Source organism: Antechinus flavipes, chromosome 1 (assembly GCF_016432865.1).
Source record: "Antechinus flavipes isolate AdamAnt ecotype Samford, QLD, Australia chromosome 1, AdamAnt_v2, whole genome shotgun sequence".
Lineage (NCBI taxonomy): Eukaryota > Metazoa > Chordata > Mammalia > Dasyuromorphia > Dasyuridae > Antechinus > Antechinus flavipes.
In genome coordinates this window covers 318,770,091-318,796,436 of record NC_067398.1, presented here as the reverse complement: position 1 = coordinate 318,796,436, position 26,346 = coordinate 318,770,091, and the positions used below count along the sequence as shown (strand labels likewise).

At 34.8% G+C, this 26,346-nt stretch overlaps 1 protein-coding gene across 10 annotated transcripts in view; it reads right to left on the bottom strand.

Annotated features, from left to right (window-relative positions):
* Positions 1 to 819: 819 nt before the first annotated feature.
* Positions 820 to 26,346, bottom strand: part of LOC127541238 (transducin-like enhancer protein 1) — a 116,501-nt gene continuing 90,974 nt past the window's right edge. For all 10 annotated transcript variants that reach the window (XM_051966478.1, XM_051966486.1, XM_051966468.1 and 7 more), the window contains 6 exons: positions 11,962 to 12,211; positions 9,752 to 9,999; positions 4,777 to 4,924; positions 2,345 to 2,495; positions 1,606 to 1,682; positions 820 to 1,448 (listed from right to left, as the gene is read on the bottom strand). In XM_051966478.1, the coding sequence (XP_051822438.1) occupies positions 1,341 to 1,448; positions 1,606 to 1,682; positions 2,345 to 2,495; positions 4,777 to 4,924; positions 9,752 to 9,999; positions 11,962 to 12,211 (982 nt within the window). In that variant the 3' untranslated portion in view covers positions 820 to 1,340. The remainder of the gene's footprint in view (positions 1,449 to 1,605; positions 1,683 to 2,344; positions 2,496 to 4,776; positions 4,925 to 9,751; positions 10,000 to 11,961; positions 12,212 to 26,346) is intronic.

The following is a 26,346-nucleotide window of genomic DNA, read 5'->3' as shown; positions in this document are numbered from 1 at the left end:
TTATCCTATAGTTTGCTTTGTCTATATTTGTTTGCATTTTATCACCCTGATTAGATGGGAACTTCTTAAGAGTAGAGACTATCTCTTGCCTTTGTTTTTGTAATACTTATAGTAAGCATTTGATGAATGCTGATTGATTGATTGATGTTCTTGTAACATTTAGGACCTGGAATTCTGTCAGGACTGGGTAGATTGCAACCCACCCCTATATATCATAGTCTTAGTAAACTTCAGAAAAGTGACTTTCTCATGATCACCTAAGTAATCAGTATCAAAGGTGAACTGACTCATACATACACTGAGTATTCAGAAAGATTAGGTGATTTTTCTGTAGGTCACACAATTATTAAATAAGTATACTTTTAACTTGGGTCTTCTGACTTCTAAGTCGAGTGATCTTTCTACACACTACAGTTTACATCACACTTGCCTTCAAGGTTCTGACTTGTGAGTTCTTGTCATGAAAATATAATAGGGAGAATTAATTCAGATGCAATAATTCCAGCTTCTCCATCATTTCTTCTCCCAACTTCTATCCCATACCCTCCATTCCTGTCAAATTGCCATGTATAGCTTTAACACGGTGCATAATCTATAGCAGACCCACATCTGGTATCCTACATATGAACTGTATGAGAGTTCAAATACAAATTCACTAAACAGAACCAAAAAAAAGTTCATTTAAAAAATTCTTTTAAAATAATTTTGAAGATTCATTTTAAAGATAAATTGTACTTAATTATAAAATCCATATTAATATCCCCCCAACCCCATTTCCAACACCCTGACAAAAACTTAATAAAGAACAGGGGAAAACACTTGTTGGTACTAAAGCCTTTACTGTAATAAACCAAATATATTTACAATTTATACAAATGTTTAACCTTCAACAAAAATACAAAAAACATATCACAAGATGCAAAACCAGGGAACAAAGTTCATTGGAGACACCACTGCTCTACATAGGACAGAATGCAAGTTGAACTGCAAAGAACAGAAAGGTAATCTCACATATTCAGGCAATGAGAGCAATCTGTAAGAGGTCACAGAGAAAGAAAATAAAAGGCTCCAACAATTCCTCAACAGACTCAGTCTCTGAATCCTAAAACCTTGGTTATCTGTCCATTCGTTTTGCCTCCATGCTTCCTTTGGGTCTAAGCAGGTGACCGTTATTTAGTTTGCTGGATGTTGCCTTCTTTTGTAGACTCGGAGTAGCTTCATGAAAAGGTTTGGAAACATCAGATTTCTTTTTTGTTCCTTAAGTTACAACCTTTCTACTTCTACAAATTCAAAACATTTTGGCCCAGTTCAACTCTAAAAGTTAAAACCACATCATGTTTTCAGTAGATTACTTCATACACTGTAGCTTTCTTGTCTCCAGAGCCAGTGACTATGTATTTATCATCCACAGAGATGTCACAGCTAAGCACTGATGAGGACTCTTTGGACTGAAAAACAAACAAACAAAAAAGAACTCGTTACTAAGAGAAGTGATTAAAAAAAAAAAAAAAAGACCATATTCACATACAATTTCCCAAGTTGGAAGAGCCAAAGATAACACAGACAAGTTACATTTCTGTATAATTCTAGGAAACGGGTTCCCACCTGAAATATACTGGCTCCATAGGGCGTCCTCCAAGCATTAAGAAGGTTATCTTTCCCAGTACTCACAAACCATTTACCTGTAAGTAGAAAAGGTACATGGAAAGTTTTAACAAGAAACAGAAAAAGCCTCAAACTTATCATACACAGCTATGCTGTATTTACCTAAGATTTACCTAAATTCACAAATATTCTTTTAATATCTAGCTGTTAATATCTAAATAGAAAATTCTCCAGTGAGGGAGAAGGAAGATTCAAGGGGGACTATAAAAGTCTATGAATTCATATGGATAATGATGTCCCTCAACTGAAACAGTCAAGGCTAAAGGAGGGACAAGTTTATGGTGAAGATGGATTCTGTTTTCTGATATTCTGAGTTTGAGACAATGGAGATCTGAAACTGGAATACATGAAAGAGAGTAGGGTTGGATATACAGACAAATTTATGTTTTAATATAATGTAAATTTCTACCATTCCCAATGTAAGTTTTGTAGAAAAAGTAGATAAAAAATTTAAAGAATATAAAATCTACATCAAAGCAATTCCACTGTCTAGAACATTTCTCATTAGTGAGGACTGAAGCAGACACCCAATTAGTAGTTTCAGAGGGCATTAATACAATGGAAAAATTATTATATGCAGCTATTTAACTCAAGAATACTATTTGTCCTGACATGTGAGTTTCATGTTTAGTTTAATTTTTTTAACATGTCCTAAGGATTTGTTTTCTATTCTACTTACCACAGTAAGCAAACTTTAGTGACAAAACACAGCTTTCATGAAGATGCAACTGATACTTGTCTGGCTTATTGACATGTAGTACTTCCACATTACTGCTCTCCATGCCCACTGCTAACCATTCTCCAGTTGGACAATATCCAAGAGAAAAGATCTAGAAAAAAATCAACAAGTTGATTAATTCTTTAGCATAAAAAGTTTGAGGGGAAGAAGATAAATAATATCAGATTATATCTCTATCTAGAGTTCTTTATCTCTCCATAGATATAGATGGGAAAAATCCATTTAGTAATGTACAAAATATAACAATGAACTAATTATCACAGTATTTGATTTCCAAGCAGAAAAGCCTTAACAGCAAAATAATACAGAAAAAAAGTCATAAAGGAAATGAAATGAAGTTTCACTCAAAAGACTGGGGTTCTTCCCCTGGGGTTCTGTCCTAAATTGAGAATATTATTCTCAATTAATATTATAATAATAATACAACGAGTGGAAAAATTTTCAACATTTTCCCAAGCTTTCACTTTTTATAAAGGCAACAAACATGAGAATGATAGGAAAAGCTATAAAGAATACATTTTTATGTACATTCCTAAACTAAAAAATAAAGTCATATGAATTAAGGGTGCTAACTTTTTTTTTTTAACATATAATTTACTTTCTATTCCCCCACCCTCACCTTCAAGAAAAGGAAAAATTCTGGTGTGAAAAATTTTCATGCATATTTTACTTTCTATCTCATCACATCTTCAAAGAAAACTCTAAGTCCTGGTTATATTCCCCCCCATCCCCCACCCCCGTGAATTCAAAATTCTAGAAACATTGTATTATCATCCCCTCAAAGACTTGATAAAGCTGGTCCCTCTTCTTTTTATTAGGGACAAGTCATGAAGAAACCATTAAAACCAGCTGCTTCCAGTAACTGAAGGATCATCATTCAGGATCCTTTTTTGTTATTCCACTGATCTTTTATTTCATTAACTTGGAGCTCTGTTGCAGGCAGGAAAGCCTCTCCTTCCCTTTGCTGACCTTGCACACTATCTGTCCTTGGCCCAGGGGTCCTCTAACTTAGCTGAAGTCTTCCTGCCAATTGTCCGCTGTGATCCTCATCATACCCTCATGACAATGACAAGGATGGATTGTCCTGCAGAGCTAACCTTAAAGGTCAGCAAAACTAAATTGTTCCTCTTCTGCACGTGCCATGGAATGTCCTCACAAACTCAAACTATACTTGGTTAAAGGAGACAAATACAGGTGAATCAAGATGAAGCAGACCCTCAGGGGAAGTATAAATGTAAGGGACGCTCATAACCCCAGACCATAAAGGACAACCACAGCCCACAGCCAGGACTCTCAAATCAATTTTAACAATGCCAGATATACCAACAGCCTAGAAGAGAATGCATACTGGATTCCTGTAATTCTTTAAGATCTTAAATAAGATTATTTGTCTATATTAGACTTAACCTGGGGGCTTATGGTATTAGATCATTCTGAGCATACTTTTCCAACACTTTGGTTAGGACTTGAAAGTTTGCCAAAGGACAATTTGTCTGGGACTTTCTAGGACTTGGGGAAAAGTCTAGGATTCATACCAAGAATAGAAATTTGCTTGAAGTTGGATGAAATAATCCCCAAGCATTGTGCTTCTTCTCCTACTTTAGCTCTAGTCATTGTATGGACCAAAGGTGCATATATGTTATAAGATGGTAGAGACTGATATTGTGTCATTATTTTCTAAATTAGAGGACCATCAACCAGTTTTGCCATTTTAAGGCACTGGGAGTAGCAGGACTAGCCTAGTCCCTATCCTGAGGATGCAATCTTCCTAGTTTTTCCAAATTTGGGTTCACATTTAGATACATCTCCACACCACTCTCACCATGAAAAATGTTCATTATTTAAGTAATTTTCAAAATGTCCCAAAGCTCTGAGGGTTCCATTTGTTTAATTTCAAAACTCCACTTATCTAATCAGTGACAAATACATTTTAAGGGATAAGTAACTGAACTGGGATCCCCTAAGATTGCTTTGCCTTATCCTCCCCTGATGAAAGCAAAACTACTAACTTTCTAGGCTTCTGTGATTATTTTTCTCTCCAATGAGATCATTGCTTCATATTTTCCTAGCACTATTTATATATTAATCAAATAATCATCTTTTGACCTACATTAAAATAGTGAGCATATGTATAACAGACTTTCAAATACTGCTTAAAGAAAACAGTGTATTCTTCACTGCCCAAATTCCTTGAATGAAATCATGCATAAACAGAACAGAGCAGACCGGTTCAACTTCTGCTTCGTGAGCCTTGGCCGATGGCACTCTAAAAACTGTGGGCAATCCTCCTTCTTTCGAAAAAAATTCACAACCTAACCCTTCCTTATGAAACCAAGGTGCATATGCAAAGGGAGAAAAGAAAGAGTCCTCACCTGGGATGTGAAGTCATGTTGCTGTAACTGCCGCCCTTCTCTCAGGTCCCAGGACCTGACTGTATTGTCCAAACCTCCCGTCCAGAGCTTGGTGCCATCATTCGAAATGTCAATACAGCTGGCTCCATCTGTGTGGCCCTGGAATTGCCTGATAAAACAAACCCGATTGAATAATGATTTCCTGCCAGAGCTCAAGGTAAACACTGTTGTATTGTTAGTTTTGGACTGTGTAGGCATGTGTCATCTCTTCTGTGTCTGCTGATCTGTAAGATGAAACTACCCTTCCCTTGGGTAGGATATGAAATTGTACCTGCAAAATGGTTTTTTGTGATGTAAGCAGTAAGGAAATAGAACTCTATTTCAGCTAACTAAACAAGAGAAGTTAAATGATTCCTTATTAGCTCCCCCCCTCCAATATTCTTTCAGAAGTTCCAACTCCTCTCATACCTATAATTTTTTTTTAAAAGGGCAACGTGCAAAATCCCAATTTCATCCTCAAATGAACACGGTGTAAAAAGGACAAGACCTGCTTAATCATATGGATGTGATCCACCATCTCCTGCCACCCCCATTGCCATCTGTGAAATGTCACATTAAATATACTGAAGGCTTAGCAACATTACCAGGACAGGATCCAGAAGACCAAACTTTCCCATTACCATGACTGAGTCAACAAAAGGATGCCCTTTGTGCCAGTGGGTTATGAGCTCACATATTTACTCAACTCTGTTTTCAGTGTTAGAGCTTTGCATTAGGAAATCCTAAACCCAATAACAAAGGGTCATTCCAAGTTCTATTCAGTCTTCTTGACCTCAAGCTTGGCAAAAGAGAGCGAAAAGACAATTGCTGATGAAAATGACAGGGATTTCAACAAAATATTACTTTGAGGTAGAGAACAAATGCAGTATCTCAAAGGAATCACATATACACTCATTTAAGTACCTACTATGTATTAAGTACTATGCTAGGTATGTCACTACTCACTGAAATTGGATGTAAATCTACCTCTTTCATCTCAGTATCCTAATGCCTAGGGCTATAGGGCTATATTTTATATACTAAAAAATTATTTATATTTTCATATTCTTCTCTGTCCTCTCCCACCCACTAAAAAGGCAAACAATATGTTTTTGGACAGTAACTTATACATTTTTAAAAATTATACTTATTGTTTCATTGGTCTAAGGAATTCCCAGTGAGAAAATTCTTTCAAATCACACAGATTGCTAACTGTTTTGAAACTTATAACCTTATAACCTTAGAGAGTTGTCTCATTTACTGAGAAGTTTATCTAATGTCACAGAGGTCGTGGATGAAGATCTGACACAAAATCCAAAACTGCTTGCACTATAAGCACTCTCTCTCTCTCTCTTTCTCCTGTGCCTCTCTGCCTCCCAATCATGTACTATAGAAGCCTAAATTATATTTGCTGATGATGTCAAAAAATGAAGTAGGTCTTAGAATTACAATATGGAAGAGGACCTCCAAATCTCTTTTGATTCTATGTGCCAAAGAATTCCAAAGCTTGAGAGTTGCAAGAAACTCAGTAACCATTGTGGTCCAAGTAATATAAGACATGAATCTTTACTATAATAGACCCACTAATCTTTGCTTGAAGATTCCAAAGGAGGGAGAAGAGGAACCAACCACTTCTCAAGGAAGTCTATTCCACTTTTAAACAGTTCTACAACTCCCAAACTTCAGAAGAGATGAATACAAAAGAAAAGTAAGCTAATTTTTGTTTATAAAATTTTAGGGGCTTCAGTTTTATAAAAACCTGTGGTTTTCATTGTGGTGTGGATTCTCTCTCTTTTTAATAAAAATAGCCAATTTATCCATGTTTTAGTAGGACTCTACACTGAGTCTGGCTGAACAATTCATCACTGATGTTCAGCCTGATGATAAGCCTTTCCAAATTTGGCAAGGATGGTCTTTGGAGAGCAGACCAAGTTTGTCAGCTGGGTCACACTACAAGCCTCTCTCCCTTCAGTGATTAATGTCTAGAATATGACCAACTGGCATAGCTTTCAAGACCCCAAAATCTCCAGATAATGATGAGGCATCCAAAGCAGATTTTCATGGAAGTAGTTCTTGAGATTATAGGAGAAACAAAGATAGAGGATAGAAGACATTTTTTAATACTCTGTAATTTGGAGGATAATTTGGATTCTTTTTCAAAGCCCTTGAAAATAGAATCGCCTGGACCATGCCACTTTCTGGATCTCCTCCTGGACTGGTATCAGAAAGATCTGAGTTCAAATCAAGCTTCAAGTAGTTATTAGCTATATAAATCTGGACAAGTCACTTATCCATGTTTATCTGTTTCTTTATCTGTAAATAGGGAATTTGTAGTAGCCCCTGCTACACACTGTAATGGGCTGAGGCTCTAGTTGATGCACTGAGGTCCCAAGCACATGAGGCTAAATAGTAATTGGACCATACTCTATTAATATATAAGCCTGGAGAAAGAATGACCCCCGCTCACTCTTTGTGCAAGTCCTGATGTGTTGTATAGGAAATGATGATTTTGGTGGGTGGAGGCAGGGGAGTGGAAAAGGAAGGGGAAGGAGAGACTGCTCGCATCGCCATTGCAACGGCCCTTTTAGCTCAGATCCCTCTCTGTTAGCTGGCTTCCTGTCGCAGCCGCCCATATTGCTGTCGCAATCTTTCTTGCCCATATTGCTATCGCAATCCTTTTTCACCTCTTCACTTCAATAAAGATTGAAGATTTTTCCCTTAACCTGAATTCCTGACTCCGGCTGGTTTTAAATAAGCGGTCATCACATCACAGTTATTATGAGGATCAAATAAGATTCTGTAAACATGTATAAAGTGCTTGGCAAACTTTTAAAGAACTATATAAATGCTTGCTATTATTATCAATTATTTTAATCATCAAATCTTGCTATCGTCATAAAAGTAGGACATTCTTTGACTTAGTCTTTAGTTACTATCCCATTAGATGCATTTCATTATATGCTTAACAGTAAAAAAAAAAACTTTAATATTTGTTTGAAAGGTGTGATGTAGTTGTTTTCGACTTCTATGACCTTTCTATGCCTATTTAGGAGTTTTTATATAAAAAGGAAACTCCTTAGAAGAAAAGGCCCATACTCAACCAAAGTGAAATAACATGTAGCACACACACACACACACACACATATGGAGAGAGAGAGAGAGAGTGCGAGAGAGAGAGAGAAAGAGAAGATTAGAGAAATAGGAAGAGAAAGAGGAGGAGGAGGAGGAGGAGGAGGAGGAGGAGGAGGAGGAGGAAGAAGAAGAAGAAGAAGAAGAAGAAGAAGAAGAAGAAGAAAAAAAAAATAATTTGTGATTATATGTGAATACCACTATATTGGTCAAAGACATATGTTTTGAGTCTTGTTTTACAAATGGTAAAACTTAAACAGAGAGATTCATAATGTCAATTTTTCATGGTTTCATTCCCAACCATCCAAACATGCCTGCATGCATCCAACTAATAATTACTGAGTACTCATAATAGACAGGGAACTGTTTGCTATAAAAGCTGAAGCAATATCATCAAGTATCATTTACTTGTCCTGTAAATCAATAAAATTAATTCTATTGTCATGTCAACACACATGCAATAAGAATAGATTCTGCCTCTATTCCTCTTACCATGTTTCTACAAATATGGCTTCAAAACAAAATGGGCTATTGAAAGTTTTCCTACTCTCTGGTATATATACTTAAACACATGATGGTAAGTACCAAAGGAGCATCACAAAATGAGAGATCCAAATATTTCATTACATATTTCAATTCCATTCTTAGCATTTAAATGATTTTAAAATGAAACCATACTTTCTTTAATATAATAAGTGCCAGTTATTGTTATTGATAAAGATGAGGGAAGCCACAGATGAAGAAGAATAAAAAATTCCTTCCTAAAGACTGGAACAAGTATAAAGGTCAAGAAGACAACATACAGAAAGGCCCTCAAACAAACAGGATTTTGCTAGACATAAGCAGCTTATTGTATAGAATTTATTTACAATCTAAGAGACACCAATACTTTTTAAAAACCATATTGCAAGGTGATGGCCTCGAAATATGTTTTTCTAATAATTCAGAAGAGTTTATATTGTCATTTCTTATCAGGTATCTTCTAATGTTTGCAAATGAACAACTCCAGCTAAGAAGAAAAAGTTCTGATGAAGCCCTCTCATGACCTATGTTTAGTTTGTTCAGCATATGTCCCATACTGGGACACTGGGATGAAGATAATTGAAGAGAAAGTAAAAATTCAGGGCAGGAGACTTGGCCACAGCCTTATAAAGATCTAGGGTACACATTCTTAAATTTTTTGGGGGTCATGAGTAACACTTTGGCAGTCTAGTAAGGTATATGGATTTTTCTCATAATCATGTTTTTTAATTCATAAGATAAAAGACAAATACATAGTGAAATAAAACAAAACAAAAAGTTTGGTCTAGAGACTATTGATCTTTATCCATGAAATCCTACCATGTCTGTGCCTTTGTTCTGGTTTCTCCCATCAAATATCTGGTGGAATACAAAGCACCTTATTGCTTAAGTCTTAGGTTTCCTATCTTTCTTTAAGATTCAGCTAAAATGCTACCTCCTACAGGAGGCCTTTCCCAATCCCTTCATTTGGGCTATAAGTTTACCTCTCTTTTCCTCTGTATGTATAGTGTGTGTGTGTGTGTGTGTGTGTGTGTGTGTGTGTGTGTGTGTATACACATATGTATATATGTACATGTATGTATGTCCATGTCTTCTCCATTAGAATGTAAACTCCTTTAGGGCAGGGATTATTTTTGCATCTTCTTCATATCCCCAAGGTTTGGCACTAAGCCTGTGATATAGCAAGAACTTAATAAATGCTGGTTGATTGACTACTAAAAGCAGTCTATGAATTAGGAGCATTATCTTTATCTAACCAAATAATGCATCTTCTGAAAGTTCTTCTTCAGAGGCCATAGTCACCTACCTGACCAGTGTCTGGTTGTGCAGATCCCACACTGCGATGTTCCCGTCGCTGCAGCAGGAGAAGCAGACCTTGGAATCGGGGCTGATCGCCAGGGCATAGCAGGCAGGAGCCGAGGATGTCAGCTCAGCTTTGATGCGTGGGGTCGGAGCTGCCAGGTCCCAAATGGATAATGTACTAGCTTCTCCACCTACTATAAGGGTGCAGCCATCAGGGAGCAATTTACAGGAACGGATGTAATTATCTCTGTTCTGTGAAATAAACATTAAATTACTACAGTGCACTACCCAATAAAACATAACACTATTCTTCCAACACTAGTTTGGTTTTAGACTTCAGATTTGGGATGTCACAGGTGCGAAGAGTACAGCAAAGAGAACATTCAAATCCTAACTTCTCTGTGCTATCTTCAAAAGTCATCACAAACTCACCTTAACATATAGATACAACAGCTTTTATTTCCCTGCTCTGTCTATCTTTTACATAGTAGAGGAGCCATATTAAATTCACTTTTCCACAATTAAACATAAGGCTGCGTGCTTATTTCTCTGAGAAGAAATAACTCTGGTTTATAAATTCTTTGTCTCAATCCATGAATTACTATTGGAATAATAAGAAATGATGAAAATTTTCTATTGCTCATCGCTTAACCTATTTCCTAAGATATGTATTGTACTTTTATTACTCAGGTAGGCTTTTAGTTTAAAAAAAAAATTTACATATATATGTCTCAATTACCTATCCACTAAGTACTAAGTCTCCCAACGCTAAAAGGCAAAGTAAAATAAGGGAAAATTTTCATCTCTTCTATTCTCCAAATCAGTGAGATATTATCACATATATTGAAAAAACAAAACAAAAAACAGATAAATTACATCCATTCATTAAGTATATGATAAAACCATGTGCTTTTTGAAGCAATACAACAAGATTTTTCTGGATTTTTTTCAGTGATTAAGAACAATTGTTATCAAGCACTGAAAGAACCATGGAAACTTTAGCTAATTGACTTTGTCAACAATTAAATTAAAACTATCTTTCCTACTCCAAAAAACCATACACAATATGTAGGTTTTTGGTTTGGGATCTGAATCCTGTCCAGGAAAACTAAAGAATTTTATGAAATCAGGTTGGAAAATGGCAAGAATTCCTGTGGCTTAAATGGTAAGATAGCTTATGTCTCTTAAAAAAAAAAAAAAAAAAAAACCCTTCTACTTGGATTCTTTGCAATTTCTTGAACTCATATTCCCTAGAAGGTAGTGTGTAACTCACAGGAGCTTATCTATGATAGGAAAGTGAATGCATGCATCATTTAAAACAGCAAAGACCTCTTGCAATCTAAAGCATATGGTATGTAGTCTATAAATCTAAGAGTTAGCGCTACAACTCAGAACACATTCTATCTTTTCTCTGCATGTGATATTTACAAAATGATAATACTATTCTCAGAAATAACCTTACTGACTCATCTTTTTAAAAATCACAACTTTAGGTTTTTCCAATGCCTTTTTGGATAGCCACTTTCCATTACAAATTCCTATCCCATAAAGCTTTCTTTGTAACAAAGAAAATAAATCTAGAAAAATCAATTAACACATGATGTCAACAGGTAAGCATGTGTAATATTCTCTCTATCCATAGTCTACCACATCTCTACGAGGAGGCAGAAGGTTCATTTCATCACCCATCCTCTGGAAATAATATTTTGCCCTGCTTTCTTAAAATGATACACTTAAAAGAGTCTTTATGATAGTATCAGAAGACAGTGATAGAAGACAATTTCTATGTCCCTAAAGTATCTTTAGAGGTTGTCAATTTTTTAGAATGCTTTTTATGCTATTTTGTTGTCCAATTTTTATGCAAAAGTTAAACAAAAATAAAATTTGAACTGACCGAAAAGAATTCCCAATGTTTTTCTAGCTTTGTTCCAATTCACCAAAAGGAAAACTGGGAAACCTTCTTACAATAAGAATCCAAATAAATCTGAACAACTGGGGGGAGGGGTCACAGCGTTTGATTGTTTCAACCACAACTGTAATAAATAAAGCCTTTAACTCTAAAGAGGGGGGAAAGTCAAGCAAAATACTAAGCACAGGAAACAGAGCTGGCCTCTATTTCCTCATAATATGAATAAAATCCAAGCCAGCATAGCTATTTCCTTATTGAGTCTCAAAGGAGAAATTACCCTTGTGCATAAGTTCCTGCTCACTTACCAGACAGTCCAGCTGAGAGACTGGACTCTTATTGCCAGGTTGGCTGATGTCCCAGACTTTGACACAGCCCTTCCCACCAGTGTACACGTGTCTTGTGGGGTTGCTGATAGTAACTGCACACACGACTTCTCCATGATTAAGAGTGTTGATCTGACGAGCATGTCGAGGGATTCCGGGTCCGATGAGAGCATCAGGGGGAAAAGGTACAGGCTGCATCTGACCATCTGCAGTAACGTGAAAGGAGTATGCGCTTTTGGGGAGGGGCAGGCAAGGGAGAAGAGTAGGTATTGGGTAAAAGGAACATAAGAGAGAAGAGAGAAAAAAAAATTCATCATAAAGAAATCTGTCGCTAAATTCAACAAAGACATAAAGACCTGAATAGGTCCTTTACTTGGTTAAAGTTATTTCCTCCTATTTGAAATCAATTCAAGTTGAAGAATTAAATAGTAACAGAATAAATCTAATATAGATGGCAAAATAAATTTATCAACTGCACGAAGGCCAGCATACTGAGTTATGTCTTGATGAAATAAAATTAAGCAATTATTTTCCATGTGTTTGTATGTTTGTTTAAAAATAACACAAAACTTTCAAATCATATACTCTGATTAAATATTGTTCTGTTGCCCTTGGCAAATATTTAAGGTACAATTATAAACAAACTATAAAAGCCAACATACCCACTGTCTGTTCATTCCAAAGATCATTTTGTTAAATGTTTGGTTTGAAAATAAGAGACACAAATAGAATTCCTGTGGTTCAGAAGATAAGACATCTGCCATTCCTAAAAATCTGTGCTGAAATCCCTAGTAACCACTCACTGAGCTCTCTAGATACCAGAATGAAGAAGATAGAAGAGATTAAGTCCTACATCAAACACTTTACTGGTTAGACGCAGAAGGGGTTATTTTGTTGGCAATATAAAGCTGGACTGATATTTTCTTCTATTTTCTTTACCTGCCCTTGATCCCTACGATCAAAAACCAAAAACAAAACTTAGCCCACCACACCTCTTACAGTTCTAACATCAATCTCAAAAGACCCAGTATCAGTTGTTCGGACCTTAATTTGCAAGGAAACTTATTACTTCCAAAGCTAAACTTTCCATGTTTAAGACCTAAGAGAAGTCAATGATTTTGAAGCAGCAAGAAGCACTATGGTGCAATGCTAAGAAAGGCAAAGAGACCTGGGTGCTAATCCTAGTCTGTCACTAACTTTCTGTGACAAGTCACTTATCCATCTTTCCACCAAAGAACAAAGATGATAGTCTTCTTGTGTATAAAACAGATTTCCAGGTTGTCTGATTATCAAATGATGATCATAAAAGCTAAAGTTTGTAAACTGATTTTTTTTAATATACACACAAATATATCAATAGTGTATATATATATATATATGTATACACACACACATATATATATATACTTAATGTATAAATGTTTATGTATATATATTCACACACATATAGTGTCATTTGATCCTTACAACAACCCTGAGTTGTTGATGCTATTATTCCCGCTTTATAGATGAAGAAAATGAGGCAGACATACACCTCTAGATAAATGTCACAGGCAGGATTTTAATTCATCTCTTCTTGACTTCAAATGCAGCAAAAACTCTACCTATTATATCACCCAACAGCTTATCACAATGATCATAGAGTTCTATGAGAAGAGACCCCACAGGTCACCTAATCCAATCCCTTCATTTTACTGGAAAGGAAACTGAGACCAGAAATGTTAAATGGTTTCTCTATGATCAAAAAATTAAAAAGTGGCAGGTGTAATTAAACTCTGGTACCAAATCCAATATTCCTTCTACTGAACAAATCAGTTAATAAGCACCTACTAGGTGCCCAGGATTGTCCTAATACACTTTTAGAAATACAAAATAATTTTTAAAAAGGGTCTCTCAAATTTTGAATTTTACAGACTCTTATAAAGTTACTTTTTTCTCTTGAAAACTGAATAACCACCTCCTGACTGCCCTAAAACGTTTTTCCTTGTTGAATACATTTCTAAGTAAAAAGCTGGGAGTGCCCATACAATTTCATAAAATTCTTTTTTTTCCTATTTCCATGATAAAATATTGAAAGAGCTTTAGAAGGAACATAAAAATCATTTCACTTTAGTGTTACCTATAATTTTCTACCACAAGTTGAAATGGCTGGCTAGTTCTTATGCTTTAAAGAAAAAAAAAAAAAAGCCCTCTGAACTTCCTCAAATTATTCTGATGATACATTGTATTCCTATGTTTAAAAAAAAAAAAAAGAAGCCCAAAGCTTCTCATCATACTTCTTTCCATGTTTGGCTGGAATTATTCGGCTCTATGTTTAACACTGAGCCACTTCCCCACAATGTTGCTCTGTCACATGGCTTCCTGTGCTGAGTAGAGCACCTTCTTTCTTTCACTTTCTTCCATTCATTCAGCAGCATTTGTCTGTCAACGGGGTCCTTTCTTTTCAATAAGCAAAGTACTAGCTCTATGGAACAAGATTTTCCCTTCTATCCAAGACTACACTCCCTTTAACTGTTTTCTTCCATATAAAAGACAATTTCTGCCACTCATTTCAATTACCCAACAACACTTTTCCTTATAGCAAGGGAATGTCCTAAATTTTTGATGTGTCAAAATTATTTACTAGAAACAATGTCTTGGACACCTTAAATATTGAATGGCATCCCATTCCTATCAACCCACACACACACACACACACACACTTTAAAATAAAAGCAACACTCTTTGTTCAATCATTTCTTAAGGGAAAGAACAATTATTTTTTGCATTTTATTTTGTTTTTTTTTAAAGTCAGAAGACATGTTGCTTTACACCAAGCTGTATAACCAAAGGCCAAGCCACAACTTCTCAAGGGCCCCAGCTTCCTTCTCTTGAAAATCAGGGGGGTTAGATGTAATAACTCCTTTAAGATCCATGTTGGTGCTGAATTTTGTGATTTCATACTAATTATTACTCCCAAGTATTCTTTTATCCTTCATCTTTTTCAACCCAGAGAGAAATTAAATATTAGACTATCTAGAAGCCTTGTTCACCATATTAATAATAATAAAAGAAGACATTTATATAGCGGCTTAATGTTTACAAAGTACTTTAAGTATATTACCTCATTTGAAAAAAACGGTAATAATAACTGACATTTATATAGTACTTTAAAGTTTACAAAGAACATTACAGATATTATCTCCTTTGATCCTCACAACAACTCTGTAAGAGGAGGGAGCAGAGAATATCATTATCCCATTAAACAGATGAGGAAATTGATTTCCTAAGTTAAACAATGAGACTTGCAGACGTAGGAAGTATTAGAAGCTGGATAAAAACCCAGACCTTTTCTAAAACCAGAGTTCTTTCCCTATACCACACTGCTTCTCTGGTAATTAACAAATTATTAAGATTTTAGAATAAGTTAGCTTTTTCATTACTACAAAACTGTCCCATTTTCTTGAAGAGCTAAAGACTTGCCTAGGAAAAATCAACATGCTTCATTATCCAGACAAAAACAGATACAAATTTAACTCTTCACATTTATCTTTCTACTCCAAATGTAGGAATAATGATATAATTTTGAAGTTTATAGCTTAACCCCTTTAAATAATTTTTAGTGCATATGCAACAAATGAAAAGTGAGAACTTTCTTTTCTCTCTTGTTCTGAACTAAGCATATGCTCTTCTTCTCATTTTTTTTCCACTTATCACATACCCATGCAATTGCTGTCTTTATGAAAAAGCAGAAGACAAATTTCAGATATAAATTTAAACAAGGAAATGTTCTTTAAAAAAAATACACATACACAATCCAGTTATTCATTTAAAAAACTGTTAATGTCAACTGGACAGATATGTACAAATTGTGCTGTTAGGTGTTCCCTCAAATGAGTTTATAATCCAATAAAGATGCAAAGAGACATACAAAAATAACTATCATAAAAAAAGAAAATTGTTTCACCACAGAACGCTGTATATGAGGATCTCTCCTCTTTAAGGACAAAAAATAATTATTGTACTGTTAGTGTCTATTAGTAGAGAAACTACTTGACCAAAAAAACCAAACAAACCCTACTTATTTTTACTTTATTAGTAACAACATCTATTTATAGTTGAAATATCTGGACAGATCTATGTCACACAGGTCAAAATATTATCAATTAATATGGAAAGCAAGGGGAATTGTGCAGTAGCCTCTATCAATTCTGTAGTGCTTGTCTCTCTGACCTAATCAGAACCACTATATGTGCTCTACATCTTTAAAGGCATCCCTTTCTATGTTTCAACTTAACAGGGAAAATAAAATGTTCCTCACAAAAAATACAACAGATTTTTTTTCACAAAGAAAGAATAGAAATAGAATAAAAATGGGGGAAAAAAATAACCTCAAGAATGAGAAGTGATTCCTAAGAAATAAAGGAATAGAAGGCTGAAATAATGGGAAGAAAAGAAAGAACCAGTAAGCATTTTAAATAATAAGTACAAAGGTGCATCATACCTTCTAAAAAGGAATTATCTTATGCTCTTAAGGGAAGAATGGCTGATACATAGGACCCAAAATGTGATAGCGCATGCAATAAAACTCAGAGACAAAAAGGAAGAAATTCTTGGTGGGTGACTCCATGCTGAAGGATACTAAGGCAGGTACTTGTTGTCTTGACAATTCTTTCTTTCTAGAGTATGTATCCAGAATGTGAAAGAGCCTCCTAAGCCTTTTCAAACAAGAAAGCTAATACTTGGGTTGCTGCGGATTATGATGGCCTAGGTAGGAAACACAGGTGGTGTTTTTCTCACTGTTATTGAGTGAAAAGCAAGGGCTTTTAAAGAGAAAAGCAGATTTTCAAAGGGAAAAGGTAATTAAGAAGATGGTGGATGAGGACAGGATTTCTATTTCTGAACCATGGTTTGAAAAAGCTCTTGGAAAGAAACAGAGTGAACTGAACAAGGCTGGTTAAAATACCCTTGTTTTGCCAATATGATTAAGAGCTTTATACTATATCAGGTATAGGGGACAGGAGGATAGGATAGGAGGCCAGAGTATAGAAGGAGGGGGGAGGGGCGCGGCGCTGGGAGTTTGTATATGAGTGCATATGCACAAAAATCATTCTGGGAAGAAAGGGTGAAGCCAGACAACAATGAAAAACAATGAAAATTTTTAAATGCCACAACAAGTTTTTTTTTTTTTTCACCTTAAAGGCAATGGAGAGTCACGAGAATGTCTTGAACAAGAATGGAAAATTATGGTCAGACCTACACACTTTTAAGAGTATCTTTTTAACAACTGTGTGAGGTACAGGTTAGAGAGGGGAGAAAGTGGATTCGTATTAAGTATTTTCATTGTTGTCATGTTCCTGCTAAGTTTGTGATTTATTTTTTAAACTTCTCACCTGTTTCATTCTTCTAGCCAAGTGGGTCTAAAGCATGCATATTTCAGTACTCTTGGTGCTCTAGTTCAGAGTGCTTTTGAACCTTTTCTGCTCATAACCCCTGAGAAATTTTTATGTGACTCCAGGTATACAAGTATATAAAATAATTATGCAAATCAAATATTTATTAATAACAAATTATAATTTTACGACCCTCTCATCAAGTTATAGGACCCCATATGGCATCATAGACCACAGTTTAAAAAACTGAGCTTCTAGTTGGTTCCCATGTATCTGTGATCATCTCTATGCAGGTAATTATCAAATCTATATACAACAACTTCATTTGTTCCTAAAAATAACTACCTATTGGTCATTTCTGCCTACATATTACAGCCATCACAAACTCAACATATCTAAAACTAAAGCCATTATTTTTTTTTCTCAAACCAACCCCTTCTCCTGAATTTGCTATTTCTATCAATAGCGTCACCATTCTCTCTGTTATCCTATGTTGTCCTTTTCTCTGATCATCCTACTTCAGATCCTTACCACTCCTTGGCCTGGATTATTGCAGTAAGTTGTATACTTGTATACCTGGAGTCACATAAAAATTTCTCAGGGGTTATGAGCAGAAAAGGTTCAAAAGCACTCTGAACTAGAGCACCAAGAGTACTGAAATATGCATGCTTTAGACCCACTTGGCTAGAAGAATGAAACAGGTGAGAAGTTTAAAAAATAAATCACAAACTTAGCAGGAACATGATATCGTAGTGAATATAAGATTTTAATTGTCTAGGCATTTTTTTTTGAGTTCTCCCTACTAAAGCACCTAGAATATTGATTGTCTTTGGTACAAATCAATTTACTTTTTTCAAAGGTGGAAAAAATGAAAGAGCTCCTATTCTAGACCTGAGCCTAACAAAAAGAAGTTAAGCCGCTAAAATAGAAATAATGGAAATCTTACAGAGAAGTAACTACTTTACCTCAGAACTTATGGCAGAAAAGAGGATGAGCATAAAGTTGATTTCTTTACCTCCCTCTGCTCATAAAGACAAAGTAAAAAAGAACTAATGATCAATATCACTAGTAAATGAAAATTAATGCAGTTTTAAATAAAATTATTGGCAAAGACACCATAGCCATGTGTCCAAAAATATTAATTATTACCAAGATGAATTTAAACCAAGAATACATTTAGTAAAACAATAAGCATGACAAATCACATTAAGAACAAAAAAGCAAAACAACCACATGGATATATCAATAGATACTATAAGACACAGATAAGTCCTTAGATATAAACATACTAAAAAGAATAAAAATGAAAATGATTATGCTTAATATATTCAAAAGTACTCTTCAAAAACCAAGAGTTAGATTATTTGTAATGAGTAAACACTGGATATTTTCCCAATAAAAATTTAATTGAAGCATGGAAGGGAAAAAGGAAGGGAAGGAATGAATAAGCATTTATATAATGTTACTAGGTACCAGGCACTATGCGAAGCACTTTACAAATATTATCTCATTTGGTCATCACAGAAACTCTGAGAGATAAGTGCTGTTATCACTATTTTATAGTTGAAGAAAATAAGGGTACTCAGAAAGTTAATTGACTTGTTCAGAGTCATATAGTTTTTAAGTGTCTGAGGCTAGATTTGAACTCACCATTTTCCTGACTCTAGGACCAGAGCTGTCTATCATTTTTACAACAGAGCACCAGAAATAGCATTTAAACACTAAGCCAAGAAAAAAAGGATTTAGGAAAGAGTATTGTCAAAGACTGACATGACAGTTTTCCTAAGAAATCTTAGACAATCAGGAAAACAAAGATAGAATCTAACTTTTGCAAAGTTGAAGCATACAAAATAAGGCCATAATCACCCACAATTTTACTAAAAAGAGACAGGAATAATGGATAGAAAGTAAAATGACATTTAAAGTAGCAATAAAATGCTCCTAGGACTTGTGTTCTTATTGATGAGATTTAGTTTCATCTCTTCCATTTCTAAGTCTACCATGCCATTTCCTGGCCACATGCAAGCCATGGCACTATAAACATGCATACTCTTCACTGTACACAATCTTTCACTGCTCCCCTGCAATGTACTGTGTTCCCCTAATAGTATGAAAGTATCTAGAGGGCAAGGAAATGTCTCTTTTACGTCTATTTGTAGTTATAGCTCTTGCAGTGTCTGACACAGAATAAGTACTTAATAAATTCCTTTTTCATTCATTCATTCTATAGCTGGGATATATCATAAATAATATGCAATTATGGAAAATAAGGAATTGTTAAAATTCTGGAAAAAATCTATATAAGAAACTTTAAAAGTTTATGTATGGGCTATGCTAATAAAGACAGCAATACTATAAAGCTCCAGCTTAAAAAAAAAAAGCCATAGCATCAGTACTTAGGAAATAAATTTATGAAATGAGAAACAACAATAATAATTTACATGGAAAAGTCAAAATGTCAAGAATCTCAGGGGAAAGCAATTTGGAGAAAAAAAAAGGAAATATGACATGATCATATTTCAAAAAATGAAATGATAATTATCAAAGACATCTGATACCAAATTAAAAATAAATCTATCAGGGCAGCTAGGTGATGCAGTGGCAGTGGTGCGGAGCACCAGCTCTGAAGTCAGGGCTCAGACACTTAACACTCTCTAGCTGTGTGACCCTGAGCAAGTCACTTAATCCCAATTACCTCAAAAAATAAAAAAATAAAAAAAAGATCAGTGTCACAATTTAAATATATAAGATTCAGAAGAAAACATTATCAGCAATCTAACGCTTGATAAACCCAAGAAGACTCTATTTAAAAAAATGTCTAGAAAAATGACGTTTAGGACATTGCCTTCCACTATAACAATTACCCTAGATATAATCAATTAAATGGTCACTCCAAAGGGCAGGGATGGAGAATCTCCAGCCTGAGGGCCTAGAAGGGCTATGAAATCATTGGCTTAAGGCAACCCCAGCCAATGATAGACAGGAAGCTTGATATAACAATCTCTCATTGCTTGAGTTCTAAAAATTGATAATTTTGTAAGGCCTACAAATGATGGGCCATCTTCAAATATCCAAATGGCCCTTGGCAGAAAAAAAAGTTCCCCAACCCTTAGTCTAGGGGGAACAAAAGCTAGAGCAAAGTAGAAGGTTCTCATTTTCAAAAATGTAAAAAGAGGAAGAAATCTTATCTAGCTATAATACAGACATTACTAGAAATAAAATAAAATTTGATAAAATAGCAGAAAATTCTGAACAAATAAAATCAATGCAGCTAAGATCAAGAAGATACCATGAAAAAAAAATTCCATTAAATAATCCTCAAAAAAAAAAAAATTCAATACTCAAAATCTAGGGAATCAACACAAATCTCTAAGATTAAAAACAAAACAAAAACAACAACAAAAAAAAAAAACCAATAAATTCCTCAAATAATAAAAAGATAAGAACACATAGTTTAAAAAAAAAAATCAACCATAAACTATTAATCATCTAAATATTGTTCAAAGTTGCCAATAATTAAAGAAGGCAAATGACAACTCAGGAATTACCTATCCCTGTCAAAATGACAAAGATGGAAAAATTCACTACTGGAAGGGCTAAGGGAAACTGATATATTAATTCAATGTTGGTGAAATTATGAACAGATCGGTTCTGCAAATATGTATTGTATCTAGGATATACTGCAACATATTTAACATATATAGGACTGCTTGCCATGGGGGGGGGGGGGGGGGGCGTGGGGGGGGGGGGGGGTGGAGGGAGGGAGAGGGAAAAATCAAAACATAAGCGAGTGCAAGGGTAAAAAATTACCCTGGCATGGATTCTGTCAATACAAAGTTATTATTAAATAAAATTAAATTAAAATTTTTTTAAAAAAAGAAATTATGAACAGATCATTTTAAAAAATGACATACTTGTAAAATCGTTCATACTTTTTGATTTTTAGATTCTACTATGAGGTTTAAAATCAAAGAAGCTAAAAGATCCATCTCTATCAATATTTTGTGAAAGAAAAATTGGGAACAATCTATATACCTAATGGTTGGGGAATGACTGAACTTTGCTATAAAGAACAACAAATCTGAAAAATTCAAAGTCATGGGAAGTAGCATAATATATAATAAGCAAAAAAGCAGAAACAAAATAACAATAATTGACTCGATGATCTCTATATTTAAAGATTTCTACTGATAAGCAATCTACTATTTCTAATGTAGGACATTCTTTTTTGGGTAAGCCCAGTTGTTAGACACTTCCTCCTTTTATTAATTAAAAACAAAACAATTCCAACTAGCTTGAAATATATTCTTCAACTTAAGAAACAGTAGATTCTCCCTCATTAAGACTACAAGAAAAGATAACTAGAGAGTCTAATGAAGTAGGATTCCTAATGGGTTAGTCAAGAAAACTCTGAAGTTGCTTCCAACTTGATTCTATAATTTTGCATAATCAGCATTTGAATTAGGTCATAGAATGAAAAGATTTTCAATAGTGATAAAGCAAAAGAATGTTTCCAGTGTATCCAAAGATCTCGAGACATGAAATGTGCCATGTTTGTGGAGAAAAAAATACCAGTCCATTTGAAGGTACACTTTAGAATAAAACAACTATATTAGAGTCTTAAAAATCAAGAAAAAGAAGTTCAGATTTCATTTTGCAATCAATGTGAGGAAACTGTTGATAGTTTTAGAGCAGTGGAAAATTATAACCAGACAATTTGCATTAGGAGGATAAACCTGGTCATTTAAAGAATGAATTAAAAGTTGGAAGATAAGTTGGAAGGTCATTAAAAATGTTTTACTCTGAATCCTGATTCTATTCCCTCTCTGTCAGGAAGTGATTCATCTGGAATCAAGGGCAGTCATGTAGCATTTTTCAGAGTTCTTAAGATTGTTGAAAGCTATTTACTTTGATAGTGTTGTACAAATTGTTTTCCTGATTTTATTCTTCATCAGTTCATTTAATTTTTTCCATGTTTTTCTGAAGTCTTCTATTTCCTCATTTCTTAGAGAAAATAGTATTCTATTACATTCATATTTTAGCTTGTTTAGCTATTCTCTAATTGATGGGCATCCCTTTTGTTTCCAACTTTTTTTTTTTTTTTTGCTACCACAAAAAAAGCTTCTACAAATATTTTTGTATCCAGAAGGCCCTTTCCTCTTCATTTGATCTCTATTAGTGTTGTAGATGATTCAAAGGACATGCACCATTAATAACGTTTCGTGTATAATTCCAAAATGCTTTCCACAATGGTTAGCTTGATTCACAACTCCATCAACAATATTATTAATGTACAGCAATTTGAGAGAAGTAACATGGGCCTGGATCAGAGAAATGACAGAAGGAATGGAAAGAAGATGGATATAAGATATAACTGACTGAAAATAAGAATATAAGTGCCGAAACTTATGCTTTCTTTAAGCTTAAAAATCAAATACATACATATATGCCTTTTCAAAGAAAAATCCAATATACCATTTAAAATATACTGGAAAGTCAAAGGATACTACTACAAACTTAAGTTATCTCTTCAATAAATGACAATATGGGTAATCTGGCTTGAATTCTTATTGTAACTTTTTATCTGAATAATCTATGTGCAATGAGAATTACACTGATGGCCTGAAAAAGAAATATAAAATAAATGTAATGCAAATGCAAATTCTACCATATTATGCCCGAGAGCTTAAGGCCTTCTCCTGAAGGTACTCTTAAGTTTCCCCAGTAATATTTCATTTTTCACAAAATGCTCCAACATAAATACATTACATCTACCCAAACTGGAACACACATCTGATAATGCAGTAAACAGCAAGTAATTACTCTTCTCCTTAGCTTGGGAATCCAGACTACATGAAATATAAACTTTGGTCTGTGAAAGATCACACTGAGTTTTTCCTATAGCAATAGATTTTAGGAACCAGGTTTCCTGTTCTTACAAAAGAAACAAACAAAATTTAGGAAGAAACAGACAAATATCAAGTCATTTTCACAAAATTAGGTGAGTTTAAATTCATTTGGCAAGAAAGACAATTAATAAGTAGAGAGGGCTGCCCTTGAAAAGTATCTATTTGTGTGCCTTCATTTCTATCTCTGTCCTTCACCATGGTATGGTGGCCACCATTAAATTTGGATAGTCCCATATAAGTTTTAACAATTCTTTGGACAGTTTGTCTTCAAATAGTTCAAATTTTAAAAGGGAATGAAACCGATTTTGAGTTTGAAATTGAACACTGAATTTGTGTGTGTGTGTGTGTGTGTGTGTGTTTGTGTTTGTGAGTTGTTTCAGATTAAAAGAGGCCTATGAAGCACAAATGAAAAAAGGATTTTTTTATGTATATCTCTGGATAACTCCCACTCCTCTCCAAGTGTCACATGCTTTTAAACTGTATAGGAGGACTATGATCATAATACTGCAACTATTTAAAATGGATTCACAGTGCAATGAGCGACTGCCAGGAGAAGCAAGTACTTTTCTGTCCCAAGGGAAACCCACATGAATGTTAATACATTAGTCACAGGGGGCCTCAAAGGAAGCTTGAAAACTGCCTGCTGCGCTGGAAGGCCTAATCAAATGAGCACTAAGCCAGAACAATGTAACTGATTGGTGTTGTCTAAATGACGGGACAAGAACTCGAGGATCAATTGGGAGGCAGAAGAATGGAAAAAGGAAAGCTAAAAAATGTGACATTAGTTATTTAGTACTGGAAATAATACTGACAGCACTGAGAAAGGGTAATACTGATTTGATGCAGATCATAAGTACTTACTTGTTTAATTAATTAGCTATAACAGGAAAAACATCAGAGGAAAAATGAGAGGGCTGTATACTAGTAGGTAAAATACAATTCCCTATCTGTCTAAAAGAAATTAAGCAAAACCAAGGATAAATCATTTTGTAGGTTTGAGTTATTAGATAAAATTAATAGCTAAAAGAGGCCCAGAAAAGAATACTTCACTAAAAGTTGGAAACTTAATGAGCTTAGCATACTCTCCAACCTATATACACATAGGTGTGTATATGTGTAGATAATGGACACAGGAAAAGTAATAAGAGGGATAAAGGAAAGACCAGGATGTGAAACCCGGCATAATCTTGAAGGAGAGGTAGGTAAGAACAGAGGTTTCAAAATGGCAGCCAGATGGGAGAAGGGAGGCACTTGGGGAAACACAGAAAGCCAAAAAGAAAATCAGAAGAAGGAGGTTATTGAGAAACATTTGAACAAGAATGTGGCAAACTACCAAGAGATAGAATAATTTACTGCGCTGCTCCTAGAATATGGGTAGTGCCAAGACCAACTAATTGGTGACAATGAAGCCTCAGAGAAATGACTCTCTCCGTAGCTTTCAGGGTCAAGTGGCAGTGGGCCAGGGTCACTTGTATTGCTGGAAACTGGATTAGATGCTGAAAAGAGTGAACTTTACCAGGCTTCTTAGATTTAAAAACAGAAATGGAATAAAACTGGTCAGAAGCAAAGGCCCTTTCATTTATTAGATACGTAGCAGAAGGTGAAGTAATAGAGAGCAGATCTTCCCCCAATGGGAATTCTGGCAATAGAAAACAAGAATGCGTTCCTAAGAAGCAGTTTATTTTTTTTTCCCCCTAGTAGAAACAGCTACTATTAATAAAAGTGAACTGTGCTCTGTGTACAAAGAAAAAACAGGTGTTTACTAAATCACAGATCTGCCTGTAACACATGAACTTCAGTCACAGAAAGACCTCTCAGTAATGTAGAATTAACTATATATGGTGGAGGTCATAGTCATAACCAACAACAAAGAGACAAGCAATGGGCTTCAGCATTTTTCTGTCTTAAATCTCATTCTGTGTGAAGAGGGAATGCTATAAATCATTGACCACTATCTCAACTGTCTATAAATCAGACTTTTTTTTCCCTTCATCAAATGAGAGAACAAGGATTTCTTAAGAGAATTTAGGGTAAAAAAAAAAAAAAGAAAAGAAAAGAAAAGAAAAGAAAAGAAAAAGAAAAAAGAAAAACTAATCATGTGCTTCTAAACCAGGAAAGAACAGAGAATCATAGAATTTGAGAGCTATTTTAATTTCATTTAATTAGTTATCTAGTCAGATTCATGTCTTAATGAATCTTCACTATAACATATCCAACAAATGACTATCCATCTTCTATGTGAAGACATCCTATTCCATCTCTGTTAGAAAGTTTTTCTTGATATCAAACCTAAACTTACCTCTTTACAACTTACACTCAGTATGTCTCCTGGAAAACACAAATTATTTATGTGGCTCCTATAAACAGTATATCTGCTTTAACAAAAATTTCAAGCAGTCATCTCAACTTCCAATTATTTAAGAGAAAAAAAAAAAAAGATTCCAGAAGGAAGAGGTGATCAAGATCAAAACAGAAATCACAGTTAACTATCTGCTTTTAACTAAAACTAAATATTATACTGTTGGAATCCTTATGAAGTGTTAAGTCATTAGAATTGATAGAGACAATAATTATCTAATTTAGCATGGCTCAGTATGATTGATCTGATCCTACAAGGAGATGTTATGGGACTGAACTTGAAATAGGGTACCTAAGTGGAATTGAGGAGACAATGTTTAAATCTAGTTTAGAGTTGATTTAATCCTACAACCAATAATGGTTTCCCAGTGATATAATGATTGGTATATACTCAGTGTACAGTATATAAGCAAGAAGTTCTCAGGGCCAGACACAGAAGCCCTCTTTCGGAGGCAGAGACAGATTCATTCCATATTCCACCTTTGTGCTGGCTGGAGACATTTGGAGGGAGTTAGGGGCTGAAGCTCAAGACTTTGAAGGACACAATAAAGGACTGGATTTTAACTCCTGGCAGCATTTGAAGTGATTATTACTTTGAGCTGAAACTAAGGCTGCCTCCAGAAACCTCCCCAAGAAACCTGCTCCCAGAGAGAACCATCATATTATATAAAAAAGAGAACACCACATTATACTAAAGCAGCCAGTGAAGATCAGGAGGTATGAGCACA